Source organism: Eleutherodactylus coqui, chromosome 2 (assembly GCF_035609145.1).
Source record: "Eleutherodactylus coqui strain aEleCoq1 chromosome 2, aEleCoq1.hap1, whole genome shotgun sequence".
Lineage (NCBI taxonomy): Eukaryota > Metazoa > Chordata > Amphibia > Anura > Eleutherodactylidae > Eleutherodactylus > Eleutherodactylus coqui.
In genome coordinates this window covers 327,501,517-327,523,836 of record NC_089838.1, presented here as the reverse complement: position 1 = coordinate 327,523,836, position 22,320 = coordinate 327,501,517, and the positions used below count along the sequence as shown (strand labels likewise).

The window sequence follows — 22,320 nt, the reverse complement described above, 5'->3', positions numbered from 1 at the left end:
CGCCGTCTCCTGCTGCCCTCCTCCGCCGTCTCCTGCTGCCCTCCTCCGCCGTCTCCTGCTGCCCTCCTCCGCCGTCTCCTGCTGCCCTCCTCCGTCGTCTCCTGCTGCCCTCCTCCGCCGTCTCCTGCTGCCCTCCTCCGTCGTCTCCTCCTGCCCTTCTCCGCCGTCTCCTCCTGCCCTTCTCCTCTGTCTCCCCCTGCCCTCCTCCTCTGTCTCCCTTTGTCGTCCTCCTTCGCGTCTTTTTCTGTCCTTCTCTCACTGGCACCCTCTGGTGAGGAGAGGCCACCCATAATGAGGTGCTGAGCGTTAATCACAAACAAGTGCCAGAATGATGTGTTTATTATAGTAAGATATAGAGGAGGGTGTTCAGGATGACCCCACTTCATGGAACACAGGAGATGAGGGTAGTTGTTGGGGATTATGGTTTAGGGTTGGCATTATTACTTCACAATGTAAGTGTAGTTGCAGGCCGGTGGCTGGGGGGGAGCGCAATGTATCATGGTGGTCTGAGCGGTGTTAATTGTGGAAGTCTGGCTTCTGCGCTTGATCTCTCGCGCCATCTGACACCAGGTGCAGGAATAGAGGCAGGAGGACTTGATGCAGTCGTCACAAATAGACCCCTAAGAGGAGAAAAATGGGGGGTCATCTCGTTATAAGGCGAGACCTTTGTGACTCCACACCCCTCTACATACAACATACCTGAATCTTGTATCTCTCCCGTACCGCTGCCCTCATCGCAATTGTTATGGGGGGACAAACTGCACAGCAACAATCATATCCCGTCAGGTGCAGGTCAATGAGGGGGAGGCCACAGCACTCACCAAACTCCCTCACTGTGTTACACTGCATGCAAGGAAAGCACCACCAGGCAAAGCAACCTGCGGAGGAAAAAGAATATACATATATAACACCCCACCATAACCTGCAGGAGAGAATATACATATATTACACCTCGCGGTAACCTACAGGAGATAATATACATATAAAACACCCCGTCACAGCCTACTGAGGAGATAATATACATATATAACACCCCTCGATAAACTGCAGAGGAGATAATTTACATATGTAACACCCCATCATAACCTACAGAAGAGTAAATATACATATATAACACCATGCCATAAACGACAGACGAGATAATATACATATATAACCCCCCCCGTCATAACCTACAAGAGTAGATAATATACATACATAACACTCCGTCATAACCTAGAGTAGATAATATACATATATAACACCCCACCACAACCTACAGAGAAGATAGTGTACATATATAACACCCTACCATAAACTGCAGGAGATAATATACATATATGTCACCCTGCCATAACCTGCAATAGATGATATACATATATAACACCCCGTCATAACCTACAAGAGATAACATACATGTATAACACTCCGTCACAACCTGCAGAGGATATAGCATTCATATATAACACCCCACCATAAACTGCAGGAGATAATATACATATATAAAACTCCGTTACAACCTACAGAGGAGATAATATACCTATATAACACCCCATTATAACCTACAGAGGGGATAATATACATATATAACACCCCGCAATAACCTGTAGGAGATAATAATCATATATAACACCCCGCTATAACCTGCAGAGGAATTAATGCGCCACACAGCACTGCTGCAAACATTCGTCATCCCATACAACAGGGATCACAAGCAGCAGAGCACTCGGGATGAAGGAACTGTGATGATGTCACCATTATGCTCCGACCCTGATCACATGGCAGTGATGTCATCACAGATCATTCATAGTAAGTGCGTTATATGCTCCACCCATGATCACATGATGTTGCCGTCCTCACAAGTCCTTCATCCTGAGTGAGTTACATGCTATGCCCCTAATCACATGGCGGTGACGTCATCACAGGTCCTTTATCCCTGTGCACATTACGGGTGGACTACACCCCCTACAAACCCTATGCGGTCTCAATTGCTATGGAATACTAAGGAACACCTAGCAGGACAGTAGTCGTGTGCTTATAGGGTCTGCGATCATGTCACCATCATGTGATCAGAGGTGGAGCATGTAACTCACTCGGGATGAAAGACCTGTGATGACATCACCATCATGTGATCAGGGGCGGTAACACCCCGCCATAACCTGCAGAGGAAATAATATACATATATAACACCCCGTCATAACCTACAGAAGAGACAATATAGATATATAACACCACACCATAAACTGCAGGAGATAATATACATATATAACACCCCGCCAAAACATACATGCGATAATATACATCTTTAACATCCTATCATACCATGCAGGATATAATATATCTATATAATGCCCCGCCATAACCTGCAGGACATAATATACATATATAACACCCTGCCATAACCTAAAGAGGAGATAATACACATATAACACCACGCCATAACCTACAGAGTAGAAAATATACATATACTAGCTGATATACCCGGCTTCGCCCGAGTTAATTTGGTACTGGTGTTTATCTGGTGTTCACACGGAAATTCTTATGAAGTCGTGGTTACTTTAGAGATACCGGAAAAACATATGTTCACCATTTTGCATTGTTCTTTGCGTTACCCAGGAAACACCACGTGGAGGCAACCATGCGACGTTTCCTTTATATAAAATGACATCAGGAAGTGAGAGAATTAGATTCTTTTACACTTAGAATTGAATAATGGAGTTGGGACCCATTAACCTTTCCTATTTATGACAAAATCAATGCTCGTGCCAAATTTTAAGTTTCTATGACATCGGGAAGTGAGAGAATTATATTACGTACGTAAAATTTGGACGCTAATTCTTTTGCGCTTAGAATTGAATAATCGAGTTGGGACCCATTAACTTTTTCTATTTTGGAGATAATCAGCGCTCGTGCCAAATTTCATGTTTCTACGACATCAGGAAGTTGGAGAATTAGTGGCGAGTGAGTCAGTGAGTGAGTCAGTGAGGGCTTTCGTCATATATATATATATATATATATATATATACCAATCACAGCACAGCTTTCATGTTACCTCAGCGGTATAAGAAATAGCAACCAATCACAGCACAGCTGTCATGTTGTCTCAGCAGTATAAGAAAGAGCAAGAAATCACAGCGCAGGTTGTATGTCCCTCAGCAGTATAATATATAACAACTAATCACAGTGCAGCTTTCATGTTACCTCAGCAGTATAAGAAATAGCAACCAATCACAGCGCAGCTTTCATGTTACCTCAGCAGTAAAAGAAATAGCAACCAATCACAGCACAGCTGTCATGTTGTCTCAGCAGTATAAGAAAGAGCAAGCAATCACAGCGCAGCTTTCATGTTACCTCAGCAGTATAAGGAATAGCAACCAATTACAGTGAAGCTTTCATGTTACCTCAGCACTATAGGAAATAGCAATGAATCACAGCACAGGTTTCAGCATGCCTCAGCAGTATAAGGAATAGCAACCAATCACATCGCAGTTTTCATTTTGCCTCAGCAGTATAAGGAATAGCAACCGCAATTGCTTTGCGAAACGTTCGGCGGATGCATCCTTTTGTAGTTGAACCGCATCCTGTTCCTCGTAATGCCTTTTTCTTTCATGCTTGGGATGGAAATTATTTGGGGGGCATAACTGTTGCCGATGCTCACACGCGCGCCACCTATCGTAGGATAGATGTACTATGCCAGGAGTGTACTCAACTTCCAAAAAGTTTCATGGCGATCGGATGAATGGTGTAGTAATGCATAAAGGACAAACAGACAGACATTAATTTTTATATATATAGTTAACACCCTGTCACAACCTGCAGAGGAGGTAGTATACATATATAACACTCTGCTATAATCTATAGGAGATAATATACATATATAACACCCCAGCATAACCTACAGAGGAGATAATATACATCTATAACACTCCACTATAATTTATAGGAGATAATATACATATATAACAACCCGACACAACCTACAGGAGATAATATGCATATATAGCACGTCGCCAAAACCTACTGGATATAACATACATATATGACACCCGCTATAACCTAAAGGAGATAAAATACATAAATAACACCCGACTGTAACCTACAGGGGAGATAATATACATATATAACACCCCGTCACAACCAGTGGAGGAGAGAGACTATAGATATATAATACTCAGTCATAACCTATAGGAGATAATATACATATATAATACCCTGCCATAATCTGCAGAGGAGATTATATACATATATACTGTTTTTCCCTGAAAATAAGACTCTATCTTATATTAATTTTTGCAAAAAAAGGTGTGTTTTTTTTCAGTGGATGTGCCTCGTGTGGTGCAGAGTGTAAACTCTCGCCTACGACCTGAAGGTTGTACGTTCAATCCCCGCTTGATTCAGGTAGCCGGCTCAAGGTTGACTTCAGAGGTCGGTAAAATGACAACCCAGCTTGGTGGGGGTTAATAAATAATAATTACCTGAAAGCGCTGCGGAATAAGTTGGTGCTATACAAATACCAAGATTTTTATTTTATTATACTTTTTATGTCTTATTATACTTGCCTAGCAGGCTCGGTTCAGGTCCCTCCTGCTGGTCTCTGGACCCCCGATGTGCTTCTTGCAATCCTCGGCCGCCCACAGAAGAGTCATAAATTTTGCCTCCAGGAAGTGATGGCGCTGAATTGTTTTCAAGCATTGCTCAGCCAATCAATGCACCGCTCAATGAACCAATGTGATGGCTGTGATTGGTTCATCAAGCGCTGAATTGATTGGTTCTTCGACTGCTGCACAGCCAATCACAGCCATCGTGTTGTGGAGGTGGGATTTATGAATTGGCTAAGCTGCAGCATTGATGGGCGAATTCCTAAATCCTGCCTCCACAACGTGATGGCTGCGATTGGCAGAGCAGCTTTCAAAGAATCAATTAATGCAGCGCTCTATGAACCAATCCCAGCCATCACATTGGTTTGTCGAACACTGCATTGATTGGCTGAGCAGCTATCGAGAACCAATAAGAGCGATCTCTTCCTGGAGGCTGGATTTATGAATCTTTTGTGGGCGGCCGAGGACTGCAAGAAGCGCATTGGCTGAAACTGCTACAGAATAATCCAGAGTCCATAGTGACCACCCTGAGAAAACAGATTATGGAGGTCCAGGAATATTGTTCCTCCTACCAGGAGAGAGTTGCTACTATGCAACAAGAGATTGAGGGGTTACAGAGGCAACTCTTGGAGATGCGCAGTTCAGTGCCAGATGTCTTCATGCCACTGCCAGTGAAATTTGCAGGAGATTGTCGCCAATACTGAAGTTTCCTAAATCAATGCGAGATTTATTTTCAGATGCAGCCCACCTTGTTCACCAGTAATCGTAAAAAGGTATTCTTAGAGTGACACAACCCTGAGACCATGTATCGATTACAGGGAATTAAATAAGATTGCGGTTAAGAATCGCTACTCCCTTCCCTTGATTCCAGAACTATTAGAGAGACTCTGCTCCACCAAGATCTTCACTAAACTAGATCTAAGAGAGGCCTACAGCCTTGTACAGATTTGCCCAGGGAATAAGTGGAAAACTTCTTTTAGAATGCGATATGGACATTTTGAATACCTAGTGATGCCGTTTGGCCTTTGCAATGATCCCGCTACCTTCCAGCACTTTATCAATGACGTATTTCAAGACCTGTTGGATCAATTCGTAGTGGCATATCTCGACGACATCCTCATCTTCTCTGATAACTTCGAGGAACATTACAGGCCAGTTCAGGTTGCCTTGGAATGACTCCAAAAGAATAATCTCTACGTCAAACTGGAGAAGTGTGAGTTTGAACAGACCAAAATACAATTGATTTGATAATCTGCGGGGCGCTTTCCTAATTTTTTCAAATACAATTCCTGGGATACATTATCTCCCCAGACGGCCTAGGTATGGATCCCAGGAAGATTAAAGCCATCTTGGTTTGGTCCATTTTTGAAGAAATTTGAAGTGCAGAACATGATCGTTTTTGCGAACTTCTACAGAAGATTTTTTAAGGAATTCTCAAAGGTCATCTCTCCCATCGCTTCCCTCATAAAGAAAGCACACACTGTTTTCCTGGTCCCCGGAGGCACAAATCACTTTGGAGAAACTAAAGACAGTTTTTTTCTTCAGCACCAGTACCAGAATTGCCTTTTGTTGCTGAGATAGATGCCTCCGACTCCGCAGAGTGAACTATCCTGTCACAAAGAGTCAGAGATAAGATGCAACTACACCCTTGTGCATTTTTGTCGTACACCTTATCACCTGCGGAGAAAACCTAGGACGTCAGGAACAAAGAACTTCTGGCCATTAAGGTGGCTTTCACTGAGTGGAGGCACTTCTTGGAAGCCCATCATCCAGTAACGGTTGTTACTGACCATAAGGATTTGGAATTTCTCCATACTGACAAGAGGTTATCTGTGAGAGAAGCACGATGGGTCCTGTTCTTCTGGTTTAATTTTATCGTGCCCTACCACCTCGGTTTCAGAAACGGTAAGGTGCTGTCCAGGATATTTTCGGAGTCTGAGGAAGTACTGTAGTCAAACACAGACTACACAATTCTATCCCCAAAAATTAACAAAGGTTAAGAGAGGATACAAAAATGACCCTTTCATGTGTCATCCTTCTAAGGATGTGAATGTTTTTTTCAGAGATGGACTGTGGAGGCAAGAACACCAACTATATGTTCCCGAGACTTGAAGCTTAAGCTAGTCCAAGCTTGCCGGTTACTTTGGGGTCACAAAGACTTTGCAACTCCTGCTTTGACTGCAGGAGGGATGTGAAGAGGTATGTCAGCTTTTGTGAAGGATGATGTACACGCTCCAAGGCTCACAGGGAAGGTCCACAAGAGATATCTCAGTAAACCAGGCCCAGGGATATCTGGCCTGTAAACCAGGCCCATTGTCGGGGATTGAACCTGGGACCTCCTGCCCTGTAGTCGGTGGCTCTCCCTATTGAGTCATCTAGCCTTGGCCAGTTCCTTTGCATGACTTTATCCTTGTTCCCGCCTTCCTATCCTGGCCCCGCCCTGCCACTAATTGGGACTTCCTATAAAAGCCTGAATGAAAAAAGATGAATTTTCTGTTTTCTCTCAGAAAGAAAATGTAACATCAGCTAATCCTCCCTATGCTATAGGGGGATACAAGAGTGGTCAAAAGTGGCTAAACATCCAATTGGAAGAATATCTCAAAGCTCTGTCCTGGGCCCAGGGAAACTGATCAAATTTGCCAACGACACAAAGCTAGGAGGGATAGCTAACACTAGAGAAGAGAGAGGATTCAAAAAGATCTACACAAGCTTGAACAGTCGTCGGCGACTAACAGAATGGTATTTAACAGGGAGAAATGGAAAGTCCTACATCTCGGCAAGATAAATGAAACCAGTACATACAGAATGGGAGGAACTGGGCTAAGCAGCAGCACATGTGAGAAAGACTTGAGTATACTAATAGATCATAGACTGAACATGAGTCAACAATATGATGCAGCAGCAATAAAGGAAAACAAATCTGGGATGTATTAAGAGAAGCATAGAGTCTAGATCATGTGAGGTAATTATCCCCCTCTACTCTTCCTTAGTCAGACCTCATCTGGAATACTGTGTCCAGTTCTGGGCACCCCACTTTAAAAAGACATAGACAAACTGGAGCGAGTTCAGAGAAGAGTTACCAAGATGGTGAGCGGTCTGCAAATCCTGTCCTATGAGGAACCGTTAAAGGATTTGGGACTGTTTAGCTTGCAGAAGAGAAGACTGAGAGGAGAATTAGTAGCTGTCTACAAATATCTGAAGGGCTTTCACAGTGCAGAGGGATCAGTCCTATTCTCATCTGCACAAGGAAAAACTAGAAGCAATGGGATGAAACTGAAAGGGAGGAGACACAGATTAGATATTAGACAGTGAGGGGGATCAATGAGTGGAACAGGTCGCCACAGAACGTGGTAAGTTCTCCTTCAATAGAAGTCTTCAGAGGCTGTCCTGCATGAAGCAGGGGGTAGGACTCGATGACCCCAGAGTCCCTTCCAAATCTACCAGTCTAGTATTTACTGTTGGCATTATTACTACTGGGGGCTTTATTACTATCAGGACAAATGCTGGGGATTCTGTTACAATTAAGGCCACTAATAGGGGCATGATTACTACTGGGGCCACTGATGGGGACATCATTACTACTCAGGGAACTATTACTATTGGGGCCAATGAGGGATGCAGAATTACTATTGAGGCTAGTGCTAAGGGAATTATTACTACTGTGCCCACTATTATTACTGGGGCCACTACTGGAGGCACTGTTATCATTGGGACCACAACTGGTGGCACTATGACTATCATGGCCAATACTGGGGCACATATTATTGGGGTCTCTGAGGGGGCATAATTACTAATTGCAGCCACTTGAATCACGGAGGTAAAAACATATGCTGTGATAAGCCACCTCCATAATCACACACCCCTTATCTTTTTTTATGATAAAGGTGGCAACCCTAATGTCAGGTGTCATAGCGTCAGAGATCGGGTGCTGAAATGTGTTATACTCACATATTCCGCAGTCGTCACAGCAGTTACATATGCTGCTGTCCCACCCTGTAGCTTGCGATGTGGTCATGGTCTGCGTGGTGATGACTCCGGGCTGGTGAATAATGGTCTGCATCTGTAACCAGAGGAAAAGGACAAAGAGTGAAGGTGACGATGACACCATAAACTCTAGAGCAAAGAAAGCTTCCGTCTGTCCGACAGCCACTGGTGCTGCCACAAATCCTGAACTACTTTATTAACCCCCTGAGGACGCAGCGCCATTGTACAGATCGGCCTGTGCTTCTGCAAATACAAATTGTACCTACAAACATTGTAAAACTAGAGAAACGGCACCCAACATCCACCAAACTGCTTCTCTTGTGTTTAGGCGTCCAAATGCATTATAAGCCCCACCGCAATTCTTTCTGACAACGCTCCTAAAATTGGAGGAGTGCCGTTTTATGCTAACTTGTATAAACCCTGAAGAGGTGTGAACATTTCGGGAACCTGCACTGAGTGACTGACAATCGTATCGATTATTGTGATCCCCCTGATGTCCCTACAAGCAGCTGAAACCTCATAATAACCAACAGGAAGGAAAGTTCCTGTAGAAATGAGCTTCTGATGGATGTCACGCTTCGATCCTTTACCACTGATTCCATGTGGATGATGGGTGAAGCATGATGTCCAAGAGCACTGGGAGATATTGCGAAACGCGATTCTCAAAGCACAATCATTAACAATCCCTAAAAGAAGGAAGAACATGAAGCATTTAAAGAGACCAGGATGGATGAACCCAGAACTTGTACCCATGTTAAAAACAGAGAAAAATATGTTTATCAAATGGAAAGAGAGGGCATATCTAAAGAAGAATATAATGTGGTCTGCAGAAACTGTGGGGCAAGTGTTAGAAAAGCTAATAATGAATTGAGGCTTGCAACAGAGGCCAAAAGCAATAAAAAAGGATTTCGGGAGTCAAAAGCAAAAGAAAAGTCCAAGATGCTATAGGATGCTTACAGGATGAAGATGGAGAATTGGTTAAAAATGATATTGAGAAGAACAAACTTTTACATCCTATTTTGTATCTGGTTTCCCTCAGAAAGTAGATGTAACATCAACTGATCTTCCCTGTGCTATTGGGGGAATAAAAGAATGCAGGCTATCTATAAGCAGAGAGATGGTGAGGGAACACTTAGCTAACCTATATGAATCCAAGTCTCAAGGTCCAGATGAATTACATCCTAGGATACTAAAGGAAACAGCGGAAGTAATGCCTGAACCACTCACCATAATTTCTGAAAATTTCTGGAGAACAGGAGAAGTCCCAGAAGATTGTAGAAGGGCAAATGTGCCTATCTTCAAAATAGGGAAGAAGATGGACTGAGGAACATACAGGTCTGTGAGCCTGATTTCCAGACTAGAAAAGAGCTCTGAACAAATTATTAAACAGCATGGATGCAAGTACTTGGATGAAAATGGAGTAATTAACCAGAGCCAGCATGGGTTTGTAACAAACAAGTCATGCCAGACGAATCTAATTTCCTTCTATGACAGAATCGACAACTAGGTTGATCAGGGAAATACGGTGGATATAGTATATCTTGACTTTAGTAAAGCATTTGACAAAGTATCTCATACCATACTTATTGACCAAATGTGGGATTGACAAGGCAACTGTTAGGTGGATTCACAACTGGCTGAGTAATTGTACTCAAAGACTGGTCATAAATGGCTGCACATCCAAGTGGAAGAATGTATCAAGTGGGGTACCACAAGGCTCTGTCCTGGGCCCAGTGTTGTTCAACATTTTTATAAATGATCTGGAGAAGGGAATTGATGGGAAACTGTTCAAGTTTGCCAACGACACAGAGCTAGGAGGGATAGCTAACACTAGGGAAGAGAGAGAGAGTATTCAAAAAGATCTTGAAAAGCTCGAACAATGGACGTCGACTAACAAAATGGTATTTAACAGGAAGAAATGCAAGGTCCTATAGTTGGGCAAGAAAAATGAAACCAGCCCATACAGAATGGAAAGAATTGGGCTAAGCAGGAGCACATGTGAAAAAGACTTGGGTATACTAATAGATCATAGACTGAACATGAGTCAACAATGTGATGCAGTAGCCAAATGGCAAACACAATTCTGGGATGTATTAAGAGAAGCATAGAGTCTAGATCACATGAGGTAATTATTGCTCTCTACTCTTCCTTAGTCAGACCTCATCTGGAATACCGTGTCCAGTTCTGGGCACCCCAATTTAAAAAAGACATAGACAAACTGGAGCAAGTTTAGAGAAGAGCAACTAGGACGGTACTGTATACACTGTGTGGTATTAATAATAATAATCTTTATTTGTATAGCACCAACATATTCCGCAGCGCTTACACAGACGGGGGAATACAATAATACAATAATTACAGAACCAGGGTTATGACATATTCAATGCTCGTGCCAAATTTCACGTTTCTATGACACTGGAAAGTGAAAAAATTACATTCCGTACGTAAAATTTGGACGCTAGTTCTTTTGCGCATAGAATTGAATAATCGAGTTGGGACCCATTAACTTTTCCTATTTATGACATATTCAATGCTCGTGCCAAATTTCCCGTTTCTATGACATTGGGAAGCGAAAAAAAATTAGATTCCGTACGTAAAATTTGGACGCTAATTCTTTGCCGCTTACAATTGAATAATCGAGTTGGGACCCATTAGCTTTTCCTATTTATGACATAATCAATGCTTGTGCCAAATTTCACGTTTCTATGACACCGGAAAGTGAGAAAATTACATTCCATACGTAAAATTTGGACGCTCATTCTTTTGCGCATAGAATTGAGTAATCGAGTTGGGACCCGTTAGTTTTTCCTATTTATGACATATTCAATGCCCGTGCCAAATTTTAAGTTTCTATGTGAGAAAATTACATTCCGTACGTAAAATTTGCACGCTAATTCTTTTGCGCATAGAATTGAATAATCAAGTTGGGACCCATTAGCTTTTCCTATTTTTGACATAATTAATGCTCGTGCGGGATTTCACGTTTCTATGACACTGGAAAGTGAGAAAAATAGATTCCGTACGTAAAATTTGGACGCTAATTCTTTTGCGCATAGAATTGAGTAATCGAGTTGGGACCCATTAGCTTTTCCTATTTATGACGTATTCAATGCCCGTGCCAAATTTTAAGTTTCTATGTGAGAAAATTACATTCCGTACATAAAATTTGGACCCTAATTCTTTTGCGCACAGAATTGAATAATCGAGTTGGGACCCATTAGCTTTTCCTATTTATGACATAATCAATGCTCGTGCCAAATTTCGAGTTTCTATGACATTGGGAAGCGAGAAAATTAGATTCTGTACGTAAAATTTGGACGCTAATTATTTTGCGCATAGAATTGAATAATCGAGTTGGGACCTATTAACTTTTGCTATTTATGACATAATCAATGCCCGTGCCAAGTTTCAAGTTTCTATGACATTGGGAAGTGAGAGATTTAGATTATGTACGTTAAATTTCAACGCCAATTCTTTTGCGCTAGAATTGAATAATCGAGTTGGGACCCATTAGCTTTTCCTATTTTGGAGATAATCTATGCTTGTGCCAAAATTAATGTTTCTACGACATCGAGAAGTTGGAGAACTTTTGGTGAGTCAGTCAGTGAGTGAATGAGTCAGTGAGGGCTTTCGTCTTTATATATATAGATACACACTACTGGTGATACTGTATACACTGTATGGTATTATATATTACTAATGGTGCTGTATACACTGGTAGTAGTAGTGTGTGTATACACATATATATATAATACACACTACTGATGATACTGTATACACTGTGTGGTATTATATATTACTAATGGTGCTGTATACACTGTGGTAGTAGCGTGTGTATACATATATATATAATACACACTACTGATGATACTGTATACACTGTGTGGTATTATATATTACTAATGTGCTGTATACACTGTAGTAGTAGTGTGTGTGTATACATATATATATACTGTATAATACACACTACTGATGATACTGTATACACTGTATGGTATTATATATTACTAATGGTGCTGTATACACTGTAGTAGTAGTGTGTGTGTATACACACATATATATATATATTATACACACTACTGCTGATACTGTATACACTGTATGGTATTATATATTACTAATTGTGCTGTATACACTGTAGTAGTAGTGTGTGTGTATACATATATATATTATACACACTACTGATGATACTGTATACACTGTATGGTATTATATATTACTAATGGTGCTGTATACACTGGTAGTAGTGTGCGTGTATACATATATATTATACACACTACTGATGATACTGTATACACTGTATGGTATTATATACTACTAATTGTGCTGTATACACTGTAGTAGTAGTGTGTGTGTATACATATATATATATTATACACAGTACTGATGATACTGTATACACTGTATGGTATTATATATTACTAATGGTGCTGTATACACTGTAGTAGTAGTGTGTGTGTATACATATATATATAATACACACTACTGGTGATACTGTATACACTGTGTGGTATTATATATTACTAATGGTGCTGTATACACTGTAGTAGTAGTAGTGTGTGTATACATATATATTATACACACTACTGGTGATACTGTATACACTGTATGGTATATATTACTAATGGTGCTGTCTGTATACACTGTAGTAGTAGTGTGTGTGTATACATATATATATTATACACACTACTGATGATACTGTATACACTGTATGGTATTATATATTACTAATGGTGCTGTATACACTGGTAGTAGTGTGCGTGTATACATATATATTATACACACTACTGATGATACTGTATACACTGTATGGTATTATATATTACTAATGGTGCTGTATACACTGTAGTAGTAGTGTGTGTATACATATATATTATACACACTACTGATGATACTGTATACACTGTATGGTATATATTACTAATGGTGCTGTCTGTATACACTGTAGTTGTAGTGTGTGTGTATACATATATATAATATACACAGTACTGATGATACTGTATACACTGTATGGTATTATATATCACTAATGGTGCTGTATACACTGTAGTAGTAGCGTGTGTGTATACATATATATATTATACACACTGCTGATGATACTGTATACACTGTATGGTATTATATATCACTAATGGTGCTGTATACACTGTAGTAGTAGCGTGTGTGTATACATATATATATTATACACACTGCTGATGATACTGTATACACTGTATGGTATTATATATTACTAATGGTGCTGTATACATTGTAGTAGTAGTACTGTGTGTATACATATATATATATATATATATATATATATATATATATATATATATATTATACACACTACTACCACAGTGTATACAGCACCATTAGTAATATATAATACCTCACAGTGTATACAGTATCACCAGTAGTGTGCATTATATATATGTATACACACACGCTACTACTACAGTGTATACAGCACCATTAGTGATATATAATACCATACAGTGTATACAGTATCATCAGTAGTGTGTATTATATATATATATATATATATATATATATATATATATACACACACACTACTGATGATACTGTATACACTGTATGGTATTATATATTACTAATGGTGCTGTATACACTGTGGTAGTAGCGTGTGTATACATATATATTATACACACTACTGATGATACTGTATACACTGTATAGTGGAGAGGAGACATGAATACACGAGGATGAGTAACTGTGAACGATAGGTGTAGATGATTATATGTGGATCCATAGAGGAGACATCCGCAGAGTGCGGAGAAGAAGAGGGACGACGGGGACGGCGGCGTTATACTAGAGGAGCAGAGAGTAGTGGGGAGGGGGTCAGCAGGCTCTTACCTGGCCGGGACTCGGGAGCACGCCGGCTGCTGACTTCTTGCACTCTGTCTCCCTCCTCCTTCTGTGACCCACACTCTCCGTCTCCCTGCTCCTTCTGTGACCCGCACTCTCCGTCTCCCTCCTCCTTCTGTGACCCGCACTCCCTGTCCCTCTCCTCCTTCTGTGACCCGCACTCCCTGTCCCTCTCCTCCTTCTGTGACTCGCACTCTCTGTCTCCCTGCTCCTTCTGTGACCCGCACTCCCTGTCCCTCTCCTCCTTCTGTGACCCGCACTCTCCGTCTCCCTGCTCCTTCTGTGACCCGCACTCTCTGTCTCCCTGCTCCTTCTGAGACCCGCTCCCTCTGTCTCCCTGCTCCTTCTGTGACCCGCACTCTCTGTCTCCCTGCTCCTTCTGTGACCCACACTCTCTGTCTCCCTGCTCCTTCTGTGACCCGCACTCTCTGTCTCCCTGCTCCTTCTGTGACCCGCACTCTCTGTCTCCCTGCTCCTTCTTTGACCCGCACTCTCTGTCTCCCTGCTCCTTCTGTGACCCACACTCTCTGTCTCCCTGCTCCTTCTGTGACCCGCACTCTCTGTCTCCCTGCTCCTTCTGTGACCCGCACTCTCTGTCTCCCTGCTCCTTCTGTGACCCGCACTCTCTGTCTCCCTGCTCCTTCTTTGACCCGCACTCTCTGTCTCCCTGCTCCTTCTGTGACCCGCACTCTCTGTCTCCCTCTCCTCCTTCTGTGACTCGCACTCCCTGTCCCTCTTCTCCTTCTGTGACTCGCACTCTCTGTCTCCCTGCTCCTTCTGTGACCCGCACTCTCTGTCTCCCTGCTCCTTCTGTGACCCGCACTCTCTGTCTCCCTGCTCCTTCTTTGACCCGCACTCTCTGTCTCCCTGCTCCTTCTGTGACCCACACTCTCTGTCTCCCTGCTCCTTCTGTGACCCGCACTCTCTGTCTCCCTGCTCCTTCTGTGACCCGCACTCTCTGTCTCCCTGCTCCTTCTGTGACCCGCACTCTCTGTCTCCCTGCTCCTTCTTTGACCCGCACTCTCTGTCTCCCTGCTCCTTCTGTGACCCGCACTCTCTGTCTCCCTCTCCTCCTTCTGTGACTCGCACTCCCTGTCCCTCTCCTCCTTCTGTGACTCGCACTCTCTGTCTCCCTGCTCCTTCTGTGACCCACACTCTCTGTCTCCCTGCTCCTTCTGTGACCCGCACTCTCTGTCTCCCTGCTCCTTCTGTGACCCGCACTCTCTGTCTCCCTGCTCCTTCTTTGACCCGCACTCTCTGTCTCCCTGCTCCTTCTGTGACCCGCACTCTCTGTCTCCCTGCTCCTTCTGTGACCCGAACTCTCTGTCTCCCTGCTCCTTCTTTGACTCGCACTCTCTGTCTCCCTGCTCCTTCTGAGACCCGCACTCTCTATCTCCCTCCTCCTTCTGTGACCCGCACTCTCTGTCCCTCTCCTCCTTCTGTGACCCGCACTCTCTGTCTCCCTCCTCCTTCTGTGACCCGCACTCTCTGTCTCCCTCCTCCTTCTGTGACCCGCACTCTCTGTCTCCCTCCTCCTTCTGTGACCCGCACTCTCTGTCTCCCTCCTCCTTCTGTGACCCGCACTCTCTGTCTCCCTCCTCCTTCTGAGACCCGCACTCTCTGTCCCTCTCCTCCTTCTGTGACCTGCACTCTCTGTCTCCCTGCTCCTTCTTTGACCCGCACTGTCTGTCTCCCTGCTCCTTCTGTGACCCGCACTCTCTGTCTCCCTGCTCCTTCTGTGACCCGCACTCTCTGTCTCCCTGCTCCTTCTGTGACCCGCACTCTCTGTCTCCCTGCTCCTTCTGTGACCCGCACTCTCTGTCTCCCTGCTCCTTCTGTGACCCGCACTCTCTGTCTCTCTGCTCCTTCTTTGACCCGCACTCTCTGTCTCCCTGCTCCTTCTGTGACCCGAACTCTCTGTCTCCCTGCTCCTTCTGTGACCCGCACTCTCTGTCTCCCTGCTCCTTCTGTGACCCGCACTCTCTGTCTCCCTCCTCCTTCTGCGACCCGCACTCTCTGTCCCTCTCCTCCTTCTGTGACCCGCACTCTCTGTCTCCCTCCTCCTTCTGTGACCCGCACTCTCTGTCTCCCTCCTCCTTCTGAGACCCGCACTCTCTGTCCCTCTCCTCCTTCTGTGACCTGCACTCTCTGTCTCCCTGCTCCTTCTTTGACCCGCACTCTCTGTCTCCCTGCTCCTTCTGTGACCCGCACTCTCTGTCTCCCTGCTCCTTCTGTGACCCGCACTCTCTGTCTCCCTGCTCCTTCTGTGACCCGCACTCTCTGTCTCCCTGCTCCTTCTGTGACCCGCACTCTCTGTCTCCCTGCTCCTTCTGTGACCCGCACTCTGTCTCTCTGCTCCTTCTTTGACCCGCACTCTCTGTCTCCCTGCTCCTTCTGTGACCCGAACTCTCTGTCTCCCTGCTCCTTCTGTGACCCGCACTCTCTGTCTCCCTGCTCCTTCTGTGACCCGCACTCTCTGTCTCCCTCCTCCTTCTGCGACCCGCACTCTCTGTCCCTCTCCTCCTTCTGTGACCCGCACTCTCTGTCTCCCTGCTCCTTCTTTGACCCGCACTCTCTGTCTCCCTGCTCCTTCTGTGACCCGCACTCTCTGTCTCCCTGCTCCTTCTGTGACCCACACTCTCTGTCCCTCTCCTCCTTCTGTGACCCGCACTCTCTGTCCCTCTCCTCCTTCTGTGACCCGCACCCTCTGTCTCCCTCCTCCTTCTGTGACCCGCACTCTCTGTCTCCCTGCTCCTTCTGTGACCCGCACTCTCTGTCTCCCTGCTCCTTCTGAGACCCGCAACCTCTGTCTCCCTGCTCCTTCTTTGACCCGCACTCTCTGTCTCCCTGCTCCTTCTGAGACCCGCACTCTCTGTCTCCCTGCTCCTTCTGTGACCCGCACTCTCTGTCTCCCTCCTCCTGTGACCCGCACTCTCTGTCTCCCTGCTCCTTCTGTGACCCGCACTCTCTGTCTCCCTGCTCCTTCTTTGACCCGCACTCTCTGTCTCCCTGCTCCTTCTGTGACCCGCACTCTTTGTCTCCCTGCTCCTTCTGTGACCCGCACTCTCTGTCTCCCTCCTCCTGTGACCCGCACTCTCTGTCTCCCTGCTCCTTCTGTGACCCGCACTCTCTGTCTCCCTGCTCCTTCTGTGACCCGCACTCTCTGTCTCCCTCCTCCTTCTGTGACCCGCACTCTCTGTCTCCCTGCTCCTTCTGTGACCCGCACTCTCTGTCTCCCTGCTCCTTCTGTGACCCGCACTCTCTGTCTCCCTGCTCCTTCTGTGACCCGCACTCTCTGTCTCCCTGCTCCTTCTGTGACCCGCACTCTCTGTCTCCCTGCTCCTTCTGTGACCCGCACTCTCTGTCTCCCTGCTCCTTCTGTGACCCGCACTCTGTCTCCCTCCTCCTTCTGTGACCCGCACTCTCTGTCTCCCTGCTCCTTCTGTGACCCGCACTCTCTGTCTCCCTGCTCCTTCTGTGACCCGCACTCTCTGTCTCCCTGCTCCTTCTGTGACCCGCACTCTCTGTCCCTCTCCTCCTTCTGTGACCCGCACTCTCTGTCTCCCTCCTCCTTCTGTGACCCGCACTCTCTGTCCCTCTCCTCCTTCTGTGACCCGCACTCTCTGTCTCCCTGCTCCTTCTGTGACCCGAACTCTCTGTCTCCCTGCTCCTTCTGTGACCCGCACTCTCTGTCCCTCTCCTCCTTCTGTGACCCGCACTCTCCGTCTCCCTGCTCCTTCTTTGACCCGCACTCTCTGTCTCCCTGCTCCTTCTGAGACACACACTACTGATGATACTGTATACACTGTGTGGTATTATATATCACTAATGGTGCTGTATACACTGTAGTAGTCTGTGTGTATACATATATATATTATACACAGTACTGTTGATACTGTATACACTGTATGGTATTATATATTACTAATGGTGCTGTATACACTGTGGTAGTAGTAGTGTGTGTATACATACAGTATATATATTATACACACTACTGATGATACTGTATACACTGTATGGTATTATATATTACTAATGGTGCTGTATACACTGTAGTAGTAGTGTGTGTGTATACACACATATATATATATATTATACACACTACTGCTGATACTGTATACACTGTATGGTATTATATATTACTAATTGTGCTGTATACACTGTAGTAGTAGTGTGTGTGTATACATATATATATTATACACACTACTGATGATACTGTATACACTGTATGGTATTATATATTACTAATGGTGCTGTATACACTGGTAGTAGTGTGCGTGTATACATATATATTATACACACTACTGGTGATACTGTATACACTGTGTGGTATTATATACTACTAATTGTGCTGTATACACTGTAGTAGTAGTGTGTGTGTATACATATATATATATTATACACAGTACTGATGATACTGTATACACTGTATGGTATTATATACTACTAATTGTGCTGTATACACTGTAGTAGTAGTGTGTGTGTATACATATATATATATTATACACAGTACTGATGATACTGTATACACTGTATGGTATTATATATTACTAATGGTGCTGTATACACTGTAGTAGTAGTGTGTGTGTATACATATATATATAATACACACTACTGGTGATACTGTATACACTGTGTGGTATTATATATTACTAATGGTGCTGTATACACTGTAGTAGTAGTAGTGTGTGTATACATATATATTATACACACTACTGGTGATACTGTATACACTGTATGGTATATATTACTAATGGTGCTGTCTGTATACACTGTAGTTGTAGTGTGTGTGTATACATATATATAATATACACAGTACTGATGATACTGTATACACTGTATAGTGGAGAGGAGACATGAATACATGAGGATCAGTAACTGTGAACGATAGGTGTAGATGATTATATGTGGATCCATAGAGGAGACATCCGCAGAGTGCGGAGAAGAAGAGGGACGACGGGGGCGGCAGCGTTATACTAGAGGAGCAGACTGTAGTGGGGAGGGGGTCAGCAGGCTCTTACCTGGCCGGGACTTGGGAGCACGCCGGCTGCTGACTTCTTGCACTCTGTCTCCCTCCTCCTTCTAAATAAGGGAGATGGAATAAATCCTCCACAGTGCCACCTATTGAAAGGCAGCATTCCTTTGAGTCAAAGTGGGACTTTTTATACAAGTCTTGTTACAATGACTGGGAATCAAAAGCAAAGCCAGACTCCATGTACATACAGCTGTTTCCGGGTTATTGCCCATCATCATTTGCTTGTGATTCCCAGTCATTGTAACAAGACTTGTATAAAAAGTCCCACTTTGACTCAAAGGAATGCTGCCTTTCAATAGGTGGCACTATAGAGGATTTATTCCATCTCCCTTATTTGCATATTACCCAGAGGAGCGTGCGTGGCCATTTGAGTCTCCTCACTTAGTTTATAGTATTGCTCTCCCTAAGGAGAAAAGAGCGTTTCTGACCCCTGTCCCAGGCCTCTCACTAGCAAAAGCCAGACTCCTACTGTACACTGATGATGGGCAATAACCCGGAAACAGCTGTCTGTACATGGGGTCTGGCTTTGCTTTTGATTCCCAGTCATTGTAACAAGACTTGTATAAAAAGTCCCACTTTGACTCAAAGGAATGCTGCCTTTCAATAGGTGGCACTGTAGAGGATTTATTCCATCTCCCTTATTTGCATATTACCCAGAGGAGCGTGCGTGGCCATTTGAGTCTCCTCACTTAGTTTATAGTATTGCTCTCCCTAAGGAGAAAAGAGCGTTTCTGACCCCTCTCCTCCTTCTGTGACCCGCACTCTCTGTCTCCCTCCTCCTTCTGTGACCCGCAATCTCTGTCTCCCTCTTCCTTCTGTGACTCGCACTCTCTGTCTCCCTGCTCCTTCTTTGACCCGCACTCTCTGTCTCCCTGCTCCTTCTTTGACCCGCACTCTCTGTCTCCCTGCTCCTTCTGAGACCCGCACTCTCTGTCTCCCTCCTTCTGTGACCCGCACTCTCTGTCTCCCTCCTCCTTCTGTGACCCGTACTCTCTGTCCCTCTCCTCCTTCTGTGACCCGCACTCTCCGTCTCCCTGCTCCTTCTGTGACCCACACTCTCTGTCCCTCTCCTCCTTCTGTGACCCGCACTCTCTGTCTCCCTCCTCCTTTTGTGACCTGCACTCTCTGTCCCTCTCCTCCTTCTGTGACCCGCACTCTCTGTCTCCCTGCTCCTTCTGTGACCCGCACTCTCTGTCCCTCTCCTCCTTCTGTGACCCGCACTCTCTGTCTCCCTCCTCCTTCTGTGACCTGCACTCTCTGTCCCTCTCCTCCTTCTGTGACCCGCACTCTCCGTCTCCCTGCTCCTTCTGTGACCCGCACTCTCCGTCTCCCTGCTCCTTCTGTGACCCGCACTCTCTGTCTCCCTCCTTCTGTGACCCGCACTCTCTGTCTCCCTCCTCCTTCTGTGACCCGTACTCTCTGTCCCTCTCCTCCTTCTGTGACCCGCACTCTCCGTCTCCCTGCTCCTTCTGTGACCCACACTCTCTGTCCCTCTCCTCCTTCTGTGACCCGCACTCTCTGTCTCCCTCCTCCTTTTGTGACCTGCACTCTCTGTCCCTCTCCTCCTTCTGTGACCCGCACTCTCTGTCTCCCTGCTCCTTCTGTGACCCGCACTCTCTGTCCCTCTCCTCCTTCTGTGACCCGCACTCTCTGTCTCCCTCCTCCTTCTGTGACCTGCACTCTCTGTCCCTCTCCTCCTTCTGTGACCCGCACTCTCCGTCTCCTTGCTCCTTCTGTGACCCGCACTCTCCGTCTCCCTGCTCCTTCTGTGACCCGCACTCTCCGTCTCCCTGCTCCTTCTGTGACCCACACTCTCCGTCTTCCTGCTCCTTCTGTGACCCGCACTCTCTGTCTCCCTCCTCCTTCTGTGACCTGCACTCTCTGTCTCCCTGCTCCTTTTGTGACCCGCACTCTCTGTCTCCCTCCTCCTTCTGTGACCCGCACTCTGTCTCCTTGCTCCTTCTGTGACCCGCACTCTCCGTCTCCCTGCTCCTTCTGTGACCCGCACTCTCTGTCTCCCTCCTCCTTCTGTGACCTGCACTCTCTGTCTCCCTGCTCCTTTTGTGACCCGCACTCTCTGTCTCCCTGCTCCTTCTGTGACCCGCACTCTCCGTCTCCTTGCTCCTTCTGTGACCCGCACTCTCCGTCTCCCTGCTCCTTCTGTGACCCGCACTCTCCGTCTCCCTGCTCCTTCTGTGACCCACACTCTCCGTCTTCCTGCTCCTTCTGTGACCCGCACTCTCTGTCTCCCTCCTCCTTCTGTGACCTGCACTCTCTGTCTCCCTGCTCCTTTTGTGACCCGCACTCTCTGTCTCCCTCCTCCTTCTGTGACCCGCACTCTGTCTCCTTGCTCCTTCTGTGACCCGCACTCTCTGTCTCCCTGCTCCTTCTGTGACCCGCACTCTCTGTCTCCCTGCTCCTTCTGTGACCCGCACTCTCTGTCTCTCTGCTCCTTCTTTGACCCGCACTCTCTGTCTCCCTGCTCCTTCTGTGACCCGAACTCTCTGTCTCCCTGCTCCTTCTGTGACCCGCACTCTCTGTCTCCCTGCTCCTTCTGTGACCCGCACTCTCTGTCTCCCTCCTCCTTCTGCGACCCGCACTCTCTGTCCCTCTCCTCCTTCTGTGACCCGCACTCTCTGTCTCCCTCCTCCTTCTGTGACCCGCACTCTCTGTCTCCCTCCTCCTTCTGAGACCCGCACTCTCTGTCCCTCTCCTCCTTCTGTGACCTGCACTCTCTGTCTCCCTGCTCCTTCTTTGACCCGCACTCTCTGTCTCCCTGCTCCTTCTGTGACCCGCACTCTCTGTCTCCCTGCTCCTTCTGTGACCCGCACTCTCTGTCTCCCTGCTCCTTCTGTG

At 45.6% G+C, this 22,320-nt stretch overlaps 1 protein-coding gene across 1 annotated transcript; it reads right to left on the bottom strand.

Moving 5' to 3' along the window:
- Window positions 1–321: 321 nt before the first annotated feature.
- LOC136610889 (placenta-specific gene 8 protein-like) lies at window positions 322–14,493 on the bottom strand. Its single transcript, XM_066590089.1, has 4 exons — window positions 14,418–14,493; window positions 8,526–8,637; window positions 700–878; window positions 322–620 (listed from the first exon to the last, which is right to left on the bottom strand). Exons 2-4 carry the CDS (start codon window positions 8,635–8,637, stop codon window positions 441–443), a joined length of 471 nt encoding a protein of 156 aa, XP_066446186.1. The 5' UTR covers window positions 14,418–14,493; the 3' UTR covers window positions 322–440.
- Window positions 14,494–22,320: the final 7,827 nt, after the last annotated feature.

What these genes read in the sequence shown, in the direction of transcription:
- LOC136610889 (XM_066590089.1), bottom strand. Translation starts at nt 8,637, where the DNA reads ATGCAGACCATTATTCACCAGCCCGGAGTCATCACCACGCAGACCATG. An exon ending in CTGTGACGACTGCGGAATAT is followed by an intron (nt 879 to 8,525) that starts GTGAGTATAACA and finishes TTTCCTCCGCAG; the next exon opens with GTTGCTTTGCCTGGTGGTGC. An exon ending in GGGAGAGATACAAGATTCAG is followed by an intron (nt 621 to 699) that starts GTATGTTGTATG and finishes TTCTCCTCTTAG; the next exon opens with GGGTCTATTTGTGACGACTG.